Source organism: Narcine bancroftii, chromosome 1 (genome assembly GCF_036971445.1).
Source record: "Narcine bancroftii isolate sNarBan1 chromosome 1, sNarBan1.hap1, whole genome shotgun sequence".
NCBI lineage: Eukaryota > Metazoa > Chordata > Chondrichthyes > Torpediniformes > Narcinidae > Narcine > Narcine bancroftii.
In genome coordinates, this window is record NC_091469.1 from 93,262,360 (window position 1) to 93,274,439 (window position 12,080).

General features: G+C 41.4%; 1 protein-coding gene across 4 annotated transcripts in view; it reads right to left on the reverse strand.

Annotated features, from left to right (window-relative positions):
- The window catches only part of brinp1 (bone morphogenetic protein/retinoic acid inducible neural-specific 1), a 578,248-nt gene that overhangs the window by 18,455 nt on the left and 547,713 nt on the right, over positions 1 to 12,080 (reverse strand). For all 4 annotated transcript variants that reach the window (XM_069932740.1, XM_069932734.1, XM_069932730.1 and 1 more), the window contains one exon: positions 995 to 1,231. In XM_069932740.1, the coding sequence (XP_069788841.1) occupies positions 995 to 1,231 (237 nt within the window). The remainder of the gene's footprint in view (positions 1 to 994; positions 1,232 to 12,080) is intronic.

Here is a 12,080-nt window from a genome sequence, read left to right on the forward strand (position 1 = left end):
AAATGAGCCAGTCTAATATCCAGGTTATTTGGGTATCTGTGAGACCGTTTAGTGGAATACAAGTGAAAAGTGTGGTTGATGGGAATGAATGGAGGAGTACAGGTGAAACCATAAACAGACTGGGGTGATGAGTGAGGAAGAAATGCATTTGGGGAAAGTTTAAGGTTTGCTGAATGGGAACTTGAATTTGGGTGGCATTACAAAGATATCTCAAGTGTATATGAAATGGTGGTAGAACTTATAAGTATTTGTCACATTATACCTGGCACAGTGAGAAAGGTTATTCCATGAGTTGTCTAACAGGTCGACTCTAATATGCAGCCAAATAAATTAGAATGGCAAGAGTACAATTGCGGAGTGTGGAGTTGAAATGGAAAAACGTACAGTAAAACCTCTGGTATCTGGCTCTTATGGGGATGAGTAGATGCTGAATAAGTGAATTGTACGGTTGCTTGAGATTTGCGTATTGTGTGATTGACGAATTAGCAGTAAGGCGTGCTAATTCTAAGCTCCTGTATTCTTTACCTATTTATTTTTCATGGTTTGTTTTTGTTAGCTGCTTGAGGACGCTATTTGCTTAAATTCTGGATAACAGGGGTTTTACTGTATTATTTAAACAGGAAACTCAGGGAGGTCATAAAAGAGGCTTTATCACTTGCTGAGGATTTTTGGAAAGGATTATTATTTTTTTGAACAAAATCCAGGGATGTCAGCTTGGTTAACATTCTGAGTTTAAGCATGAGTGAATAAAAGTTATTTTTAAAAAGTAAATACAGAAGAAACTGTCAAGTATTTCATCTACTTCCTCAGGAGTTTGCGGAGGAGCTAGTGGAGTTGTTCAAGTGAACCGGTACGGACTTAAAGGGCCGACATGGCCTGTTTCCATGCTGTAAACGGTTATATGAAAAACAATAGCAAGAATCTTCAATTGAATGTAAGTGATCCCTTGCTTTTCAGAATGTAATTTTTTATGTTAGACATTTGGTTTGTTTACCTGACATTTCAAAATCTTTATAGGCAGTGTTCCAAGCCTCAGAAAGTCCGGCCAATGTATTTTCCATGATCTCGATGTCGGTGATGGGACAGTTACATTGTGGGAATTCCACTGCACATTGACAAGCACACTGGCTGTTCTTACAGATGTATTCCCCCTCGGCATTGCACATGATGTAGCTTAAGGCTGACTGCACAAACTTCTCCCTCAGGTATTCGGGAAGAACAACCTGGAGACCTACAGGAGCGGAAAACAAAGGAAGAGGTGTTATTGATTTTATTTTGCAGTTATTGTCACTGCAGTACACACCATTGCCTTTGTCAAGCTGAAATCAGTACCTCAGCATGTTTAACACTGGGGTTCTTTTGGGAAGGTCAACTCCCTGAAAACAACTCAAATATTTAAATGAACAAAGATTATTTTAAGCATATCAAATTTGAAGGTGGAATGTTTTTTTTAAGTAGCCTGGGATACTGTTCCAGTTTTGATTTTAATTTTTAATTTATACATATAGCACAGTAATGGGCCATGCCAGCCCACCAGCTCATGCTGCCCAAATACACCAATGTGACCAATTAACCTATGTCTTGGGAATGTGGGAGGAGACTGGAGCACTCAGAAGAAACCACAAGGGGAGAAAGTACAAATTCCTTAAAGACAGCGCCAGATTCGAACACAGGTCACTAATGCTGTAATAGCATATTGAACCACCACACTAACTGTACCACATACATTATAATAAGCATGCTGATGTCAGCCTATACTGCCATTAGGATGACTTAACAGCCTGGCTCATTCTATGTATCACTGTAATCTCTCACTCAGGTGAAGTTTCTGATTAAAGCAGGGCAAGTGCAGATATGAATTACTTGTTGGCTTAACACGGCAAAAAAATTAAAAAAAAACTTGTTGCAAGAATTATGGTGCCATGGATTTTGGTAAGGACAATGAAAACTCCCTAATAGTTGGTCCAAGAAGCCACAAAGATGTCCAGTAGTTCCTGCTGTACTGCCTGGCAGGAGGAGTGGGCATTACCATACCTGGGCGATATGCATCTATCAAAATTCATCAGAAATGGGAAAGGACCACTCTGTCTCTCATTTCATCATTGCTATTGACATCTTGACCATTCAAAACAAATTATTTAGAGATACAGCATGGTAACAGGCCCTTCCAGCCCACAAGCCCGCACCGCCCAAATGTATCCATGTGACCAATTCACCCTGTACATCTTTTGAATGCAGGAGGAATCACCCATGATCATGGGGAGAAGGTACAAACTCTTTATAAACAGTGGTAGATTCAAACCTGCATTGCTGACGTGCTAATAGCATCGCGCAAACTGGAACACTGACCATGCAGGTCAACTGGAGTGGCTTGGTTGAAACCAACAATCCTCTGGATTCATCAGGGAAACAAGTTAGATAGAGTGCCTAAAACATTGCAGAATGACATTGTAAAAGGATAATCAAAAGCTGAAGGGCTGAACTTTCTGAATATGTCTCATGATATTAAGAAAAAAAATGAAAAGTTCAACATAAGTGACAGTGCTATCAGATCTGAAAAGCAAGCAGGATGGACTTCATATCCTTTGCCAGAAATAGATCTAATTATGGCCCATGCTAAAAAAGATTCACACCAAAAATTTGATCAGAAACTCTCAGAGAAATGTAACTAAGACAGAGTTTGACATCTATAGCTTGGAGACATCATGCTGTGGTTGATGAATGACACATTCATGTTAAAACTGTACTTGATTTGATACTTTGTTAGTCAGAGATAATCCAAGTCTAGTCATGCTGAATGACAAAGGCAATTTTATCATTAAAACATTATTTTATAATCATTTTTTTTATCATGCCTTCTTATTCCTTGATACAATCCAGAGATCATTGGGGGATCAGAGGTGGAGAGGGTGAGCAAATTTAAGTTCTGAAGGTCACTATGTTGGAGGATTTCTCCTGGACCCAACACACTATTGGCATTGTAACAAAGCATGTCAGGACCTCTACTTCCTCAAGAGTTTGCGGAGGGTTGGTATGACATCGGAAACCCTGGCAAATTTCTACAAAGGTGTGGTGGAAAGTGTGCTGACTGGCTGCACCACGGTGTAATGGAAGATTTAAACAGTGTCTTTTACTGCAAGGCTGAGAACTTGCCTGTTATTTTTAGAATTAGTAGACACATCTGGTTTACACTATGAGGCCCAGGATGCATATTTAGTAAACACCCACCATGGGGCCCAGGATGCAGTTGAATAGGAAATCATTACCTAATTTACCCTTATGAGGCCCAGAGCAATTTACATTTGTTGGTCGCAGACTGTCAGGAGACTTTGAAGATAATTAAACCATTTGTTCAAAGAGATAGGATTTGAGGTAAACAACTTTTGGGGTGATATGTGCCATGGTTCAGCTGCTGAAGTGAGAGACTCTCCAAGAGGTGGCAACATCTCTCCTCAAGAGGAAGATAATAAACCATTTGTTCAAAAAGATAAGATCTGAAGTAAACAACTTTTGGGTAATATAAGCCCTGGTCCCACTGCTGAAGAGAGAGACTCTGGAAGAGCTGGCTACATCTCTCAGCAAGAAGAAGAACTTTAAGGGTCCAGCTAACGTCCCAGTCGAGGGAGGTAGAGAAGCTGCTACCGGCGCCCGGACAACCTACTACAAGTGTGCAGTCGTTGCCTCGCTTTGGCAGTTGGGACCAGTCTAGGCGTTGATAAGTATAATTGGGAAGGGCTTGCATATTGTAGTGTGAATTCAGCTTTCGATTTAGTATAAACTGAACTGCTCTCGGTCTATGTGTCTATTTTCTTTCGGTAGTTCGAACACTGACCAATCTAAAGCGAACAAAGTGAGAGGTACAAGTTTACCCAAGACACACAGTCTGTATGTGAACACCAATATCCCTGAGCACAGAACCTTCCAGGAGGTAATGGATATAGCCCAGGACATCACAGGCGAAATCCTCTCCACCACTGAGAACATGATCAGGCAACATGGCAGACAGAGAGCAGGAACAATCATCAAGTGTGCACGCCACCCAGCACACGTTCTATTCTCATTGTTACCATCAGGAAAGAGGTCGAGGTTCCACAAGACTTGCACACCAGGTTCAGGAACAGCTGCTACCCCTCTGCCATCAGAATCCTCAACAGCAAACTCAATCAAGGACTCAGTTAAGGGATTTTACTTTTATACTTTATTGATTTTCTTCTCTATCTGTATTGCGCTGTCAGTGAGTGTGTATTTTTTTTACATGTATGCTAAGTACTTTTTATGCACCACCAAAAAGTGGTAATTCTGCTTCACCCACAGGATAAAAGAATCTCAAGGTTGTATGTGATGTCATGTATGTACTCTGGCAATGAAGGTGCAATCATATATCTCTATGCCAAAATGATGTCCTCAAATGGTGAAAAGCACCGTGCCAGTAAAGGTGCTATAAATGCACATTGTTGTGGCTTTGGATCAAGTCAGCAGGACCCACCTCAGAAAGGCAACAATAGGTTTGTTAGTGAACCACTAAGAACTGATGATGCTGGAAGTTTGAGCAAACAATGAAGCACCAGGGAAACTCAGCAAGTCAGGCAGCAGCCAGGGGTAGAAATGCTCTGTAATCACTTCAGATTGGGGCTCTACATTGATGTTCTTTCAAGGGTCCTATCCGAAATGTTTAATGACTAGGTCTACCTATGGATGATGTCTGACCCACTGTGTCCCTCCAGCTTCTCAGTGTCTGCAATAGGTGTGTTGGAATTACCTTCAGCATTCCAGGATTATGATGGGAGTGATGTTGGGGTGGAGGGGCAGGTTGGAGGTGGAGCGCAAATTGGTTCCCACTGCATTTCATCTGGCAGCAATCTTCTCTTGGAAGAGTGCTTGCACAGAAACCTGGGAGGCCAGCTGCCTCCTGTGGGAGCTCAAAAAGTCTGGCCCAACAAGTAGTAAAGTGCTCATTGGAGAACTAAACTCAGTGAGTATTAGTTCTTTCAGAAAGCAAAACCTATGGAAAACCTGTTCTTTGAGAAAGCAAAACCTGCAGAAACACTACAAACTGCTGCAATTTTTTTTCCATGAGCTTCCTATCAACAGTGGAACCCACGGGTGAGACTGCGGCCAAGTAATCACTCTCAGACAGGTACCACTAAATTCACTTTTCTTTGCAGACTACTTTTCCTCTCTGTATGCAAAGAACATTATAAATCTTTCCAGCAAATAAATTGTACAGCAGTAAGCTGGTGGGAAAATATATTTCCCTTGGCCAGAATCACAGTGCTGGAAATGCCATGAGGTTCACGGTGAATAGGTCAAAAAAAGAATGAGAGCTCACTTCACGGGATGATGAAAATCTATTCACTCTCAATTCCTTCATTGCTGGAAAGTACATGAAAAATAGTTTTCAGGAACTGGACACCAATGGAATATCATCAAAATGTCATCAAAATACAAGGGTGAGATGGTTAGCGTAGCGGTTAGTGCAATGCTGTTACTGTGCCAGCGACTGGAGTTTGAACCGCCACTGTCTTTAATGAGTTTGTATATTCTCCCTGTATCTGCGTGGCTCCTCCAGATGGTCCAGTCCCCTCCCACCATTCAAAATATACCTGGGATTGTAGGTCAATTTACGCGTGGCAAGGTTGGCCTAACGGTTAGTGCAATGCCTTTACAGTACTAGCAATCGCGACTGGGGAATCAAATCTCACTCTGTCTGTAAGGAGTTTGTAAGTTCTCCCTGTGTCTGCAAGGATTGACCTCTGGGGCTTTGGTTTCTTACCATCATTCAAAACATACTGGGGGTGTAAATTAATTGGGTGTAAAATTAGACGGCACAGGATCACTTGCCGAAATGGCCTGTTACCATGCTGTATGTTTAAATTTAAAATTTTAAATCTAAAAATTGAGTGTAATTGGTCGACACAGGCTCGTGAGCCAAAAGGACCTGTTACCAAAGGATGAACTCCAGACGAACAACACCACCAAAAGACCAAATGTGTCTTTGAAATCTGGTACATTTTAAATCCTAACTTCCTTCTCTCTCCACAGTAATGCAATGGAATTTTTTTTTTCAAATGTATGTTTTCCTTCATCATTTATCCTCCCCTTGGCTCTCCACTGTTGCTTTCTGCTATTCTAGCTCTTCAAAGAATGCAGGAGATGGAACAGTTTGTTTTGTAATGGATTATAAATATTTGGGATTTTGGTAAGATTAGTGGGTTACATACATACACACACTTTTAAACAGATCTTATTTGAAAGACTGAAGAATTCATATTCAATAACATTGCAAAATCTCTGAAGAATGTGATGTACATTTCACAAGTAGATGCTAAATGAACTGATACCATAAAATGAATGGACTGGAGACACTCGGGCTGTTGGAAGGTCTTTTCAAGGGGTTTGACAGAGTGGACAGAAAGGCCACTCCTGGGTTTTGTTTATCTATGACAATATCTTGACCAAGGAAAATAACTCCTGTTGTTTGCTGAAGGAGGTGGAGGTTTTGCAAGTGAGAGAGTCACACGGGCTTTCTGGCATTTCAGCTTAGAGAGAAGAGAGAAGATAAGTCTTCTCAGCTCGTGTGTGTGGCACTGAAAAAGAGACTAAACAGTCACAGCGGAAACAAGCCAGGAAGAGCTGGTTGGAAACAGACAGTTCCAAAGCAGTGGATGGCTAGAAGTGCTATCTGTCTGGTGTTTCTCTTGGAATAAGAGGAACATAAACGGAACTCTGTGGTAGTAGACTGAAGAAAGAGGTTACCATCTGGAGAACCCTGATGGGGCAGGTTTCATCAGCAAGACATTAAGATGACTAATGGTGGTACCTCAGTTGTGGAAATCCAGGAACAACAAATCTCTCTCTGCAATCCCTACAAGAACTTTCCTGAGCGGTAAACATTTACCTTTCAAGCACCAAAGCCTGGTGAACTTTATACATGTTAAATTTTGTGCACAGTATAAGAATTGCCTGCATCCAGAAAACTTGGAAGAAGGAGAAGTGAGATTGAACTGTGAACCAAAGGACTGTTCTTAAATTTACACACATGTTACAAACACGTACACTTAGAATTAGAAGGGGGTTAATTTGGGTTAGATAAGTATAGAGATAAGTTAAAGTTTGATATTGTTTTCATGATTAAAGTTGATTAAAATATATTTTGTTTTAAAAACTACTTGTCTTGGTGAATATCTATTGCTGCTGGGTTTTGGGGTCCTTTGGGCTCATAACATTTTGGCTGACTGTTAGTCATTCCAGCACTCATCCAACAAGATAATAAACAATCTGTTGTTTCAGTCATTTTCATCATACTTTTCAAGTCAACAGGCCATCATTTTCAAGTGTCAGCTCAGCTGTTACTGAGCAAAAATGTCCAAATCCGAAGGTGTTGATTCCAAGTCCCCTGCCTGGAATATTTGCACATTATTATCACAAACAACACAGCAAAGTGAAACACTAGTGTGAAGCTCTATCAACAGATGAGAGGTACAAATGAGTATTGAACATCTGATCAAAAGGTGGAAATTGTCAAATACATGCCTGGAAGTTCCAGTGCAGCCACCGTCATCACAGATCAGAATTCACTTGTGACTGAGCTGGGAAGGGCGCACAGAACACAAGTTGGCAGAGGACCCTTCTGTGAGGGAGTAGGGCCAGTTGAGGTGAACATTTTTAGAACGTTATCAGTTAACCTGCCAGTTTCCTGATGTTGGCGCATTTGGATTCTGACCACATTCTCCCTGGAGCAGTCTAAAATGAGAGATCCCCAGGACAAGGTGCTGCAATGGTGAAAGGAGTGCTGTACTCTGAATTATGAAGCTGAATAAAAAGATGGTGGGGGGTGGGGGAGCAGTTAGGAAAGAAGAGGAGGCAGGAAGGAGCAGGGGGATTATCTCTCTGTAGAAAAGTGAGATTTTCTGCTTTAATTGCAGATTTCCAGCATGGATGGGAGATGTCTGGAGATTTATGGAATGAGTGCAGGTCATTGGGTTGAGTGGAATGATGTTTCAGCTCAGACTTGAAGAGCCGAATCACCTGTTTTCTATGCTGTAATGTTTTATGGTTCTGTAGTCAAGGTCATGAGTGAAGCCAGAGATAAGGAAGAATTTCATAGGGTATTCTGCAAATTAAGATGAATTCAGTGGTTCCTGACTGAGAGTGGTTATTTGGCTGTAATCTCACCCATGGGTTCCACTGTTGATAGAAAGCACAGAGAAAAAATTGCAACAGTTTAGAGTGTTTCTCCATTTCTTCAGTGAATAAAGGCTGGAAATAATGATTGGTTATTATTTGGCCACCATCAGTTCTCCTGATGTATCACCCTAGATGACTGGAGGATTGAAAATGATCATCCTCAGTATTTAGGTTTTGTTGATTAAATAGTGAAAAGATAAAAATAGCGATCACTTGAAAAAAAACAGTCATTGAGAAACAAAATTGGCATGGATCTATTAGAGGCAATCATGTTCTACATCCTCCAATTCTATATGAAGAAATAATGGGAAATGCTGATCAGATCAGTTCATCAGTGTTAAATACAAGACATTTTCCAAATTTAAGGAGTACCAACTTCTCTGGGATAAGGTTTTAATTTTTCCCCCAAGTTATAGGTTGCAAGATCACAATATATAGGAGGAGACGTAGGCCCACTGGCCCATCAAGTCTGCTCTGCCGTTCTAATCATGAGCGGATCCATCCTCCCACTCAGCCCCACAGCCCAGCTTTCTGCCCATAACCCTTCATGGCCTGACTAATTACATACCTGTCAATCTCTGCCTTAAATGCCCCCAATGACCTCACTTCCTCAGCTCTCTGTGGAAACAAGTTCCACAGACTCATGACCCTCTGACTTACAAAATTTTCTAAACTACACTGTCTAAAGTGTCTATGAAGAGGTTGGATCTGCTCGTTGACAAAGAGATTACAAGAAGCATCAATGTATCAATGCAAAGCAGATAACCAGCCCGGAACAGAAGCACTGATTATTGAGTGATTGGTCCAGCATACAATATTAGGAAGAGGCCTCGCACTAACCCTGGGCCACACAGGTCTTCTTGTCCTTTATTTTATGGAAACCAAGCTGTTAAGTCAAGGCTAACATCTCAAAGGTGCAGTTGACTATCTTTCATCTTCCATCCACATACAGTAATGTTTAGCAATTGATTAAGTTACAAAGAGAGAAGTATCTCCATTAACTTCTGCTTGATTGGATAATGTTGTCCTAATTCTTCCTTATCTCTGGCTTCACTCATGACCTTGACTACAGAACCATAAAACATTACAGCATAGAAAACAGGTGATTCGGCTCTTCAAGTCTGAGCTGAAACATCATTCCACTCAACCCAATGACCTGCACTCATTCCATAAATCTCCAGACATCTCCCATCCATGCATCTATCCAATTTATTCTTAAAACATGAGAAAGCCTGCATTTACCACATCAGATAGCAACTCATTCCACAATCCCACCATTCTCTGAGTGAAGTTCCCCATAAACCTTTCCCCTTTCATCCTAAAGCCATGTCCTCTTGTATATATCTCTCCTAATCTAAGTGAAATGAATCTATTCACCTTTAATCTGACTATACCCCTCATAATTTTGTAAACCTCTATCAAATTTCCCCTCATTCTTCTATGCACCAAGGAATATAGTCCTAACCTATTTAATCTTTCCCTGTAACTCAACTCCTAAAGACCCGACAACATCCTAGTAAATTTTCTCTGCACTCTTTCAATCTTACTGATATCGTTCCAATAGTTTGGTGACCAGAACTGCACACAATACTTCAAATTTGGCCTCACAAATGTCTTATGCAACTTCACCATAACATCCCAACTCCTGTATTCAATATTTTGATTTATGAAGGCCAAGATACCAAAAGATTTCTTTACAACACTGTCTACCTGTGATGCCATTTTTATGGATTTATGCAATTGTATTCCCAGATCCCTTTGTTCCTCTGCACTCCTCAGTGCCCTACCAGTTACTGTGTATGTCCTACCTTGGTTTTTCCTTCCAAAATGCAACACCTCACACTTTGGATTAAATTTCACCTGCCATTTTTTGGCTCATTTTACCAGTTGGTCCAGATCTCTCTGCAAGCTTTAAACATAGAAGATAAGAGCAGGAATAGGTCATTTGACCCTTCGAGCCTGCTCCGCCATTCAACGAGATCATGGCTGATCTTAAAGTTCAGTACCCCGTCCCCGCCTTCTCTCTGTAACCTTTAATACCCTTATACTGAAGAAATATATCTAATTCCCTCTTAAATATATTTAATGAACCTGCCTCTACTGCCCTCTGTGGCAATGAATTCCACAGATTCACCACCCTCTGGGTCAAGAAATTCCTCCTCATCTCGGTCCTAAATGGTTTGCCTATTATCCTCAAACCATGGCCCCGGGTTCTGGATTTTCCTATCATTGGAAATATCCCATCTGCATCCATTCTGTCCTGTCCTGCCAGAATTTTATATGTCTCTATGAGATCCCCTCTCAATCTTCTAAACTCCAGGGAGAACAATCCCAATTTCCACAATTTTTCCTCATAAGTCATTCCTGCCATTCCAAGTATCAGCCTGGTGAATCGCCTCTGCACTCCCTCCATTGCAAGAACATCCTTCCTTAGATAAGGTGGCCAAAACTGCACACAATACTCCAGGTGTGGTCTCACCAAGGCCCTGTACAGCTGCAGTAAGGTATCCTTGTTCCTATACTCAAACCCTCTTGATATGAAGGCCAACGTACCATTTGCCTTTTTAACCGCCTGCTGTACCTGCATGCTCGCCTTCAGAGACTGATGTGCAAGTACCCCTAGGTCTCTCTGCACTTCCCCATCTCTTAATCTATTGCCATTCAAATAGTAATCTGCCCTCCGGTTTGTATTACCAAAGTGGATAACCTCACATTTATCCACATTGTAGTGCATTTGCCATGTATCTGCCCAGTCCCTCAATTTATCCAAATCACACTGGAGCTTCCTGACCCCCTCTTCCGTGCACACAACCCCTCCTAGCTTAGTGTCATCTGCAAATTTGGAGATATTACATCCAATCCCCTCATCCAGATCATTAATCTAAATTGTGAACAGCTGGGGTCCCAGTACAGATCCCTGTGGTACCCCACTGGGTCCTATGTGGGACCTGCCACTCAGAAAACGAGCCATTTATCCCAACTCTCTGTCTTCTACCTGCCAGCCAGTTCTCAATCCACATCAATACTTTGCGCCCAATCCCATGAGCCTTGATTTTGGAAGCCAGTCGTTTATGCGGGACCTTATCGAAGGCCTTTTGGAAGTCCAGGTACACCACATCCACTGGCTCTCCCCCATCTATTTTACCTGTCACCATCTTAAAGAATTTCAATAGATTTGTCAAGCATGATTTACCTTTTGTAAATCCATGTTGACTCCGTCCGATCTCTTCTCTGCTAGTCATATGCTCCGCTATTACATCCTTAATAATGGATTCCATCATTTTGCCCACTACTGATGTAAGGCTCACCGGCCGATAATTCCCCACTTTTTCTCTTCCACCCATTTTAAATAGTGGGGTAACATTAGCTAACCTCCAATCCATGGGTACTGATCCTGAGTCTATCGAGTTCTGGAAAATAATTCTTAAAGCATCTGCTATCTGAATGGCCACTTCCTTGAGTACCCTAGGATGTAGATTATCAGGCCCTTGGGATTTATCTGCCTTCAATCCCTTCAATTTCCCCAAGACCATGTCCTTAGAGATACTGATTTCTTTCAGTTCCTCCCTTGCATTAGTCTCTATGTTTCCCAACATCCTTGGGAGGTTATTTGTATCCTCTCTTGTAAAAACAGAACTAAAGTAAGAATTTAATTGGTCTGCCATTTCCTTATTCCCCATTATATATTCCCCTGATTCCGACTGCAAAGGACCTACTCTGGATTTCACCAATCTTTTCCTCTTGACATATTTATAAAAGCTTTTGCAGTCGGTTTTTATATTTGCCGCAAGCTTATTTTCGTAATTTATTTTTGCTCTCTTGATTAATCCCTTTGTCCTCCTTTGCTGCATCTTGAACTGCTCCCAATCTTCGGTTGTGGTACTTTTTTTGGC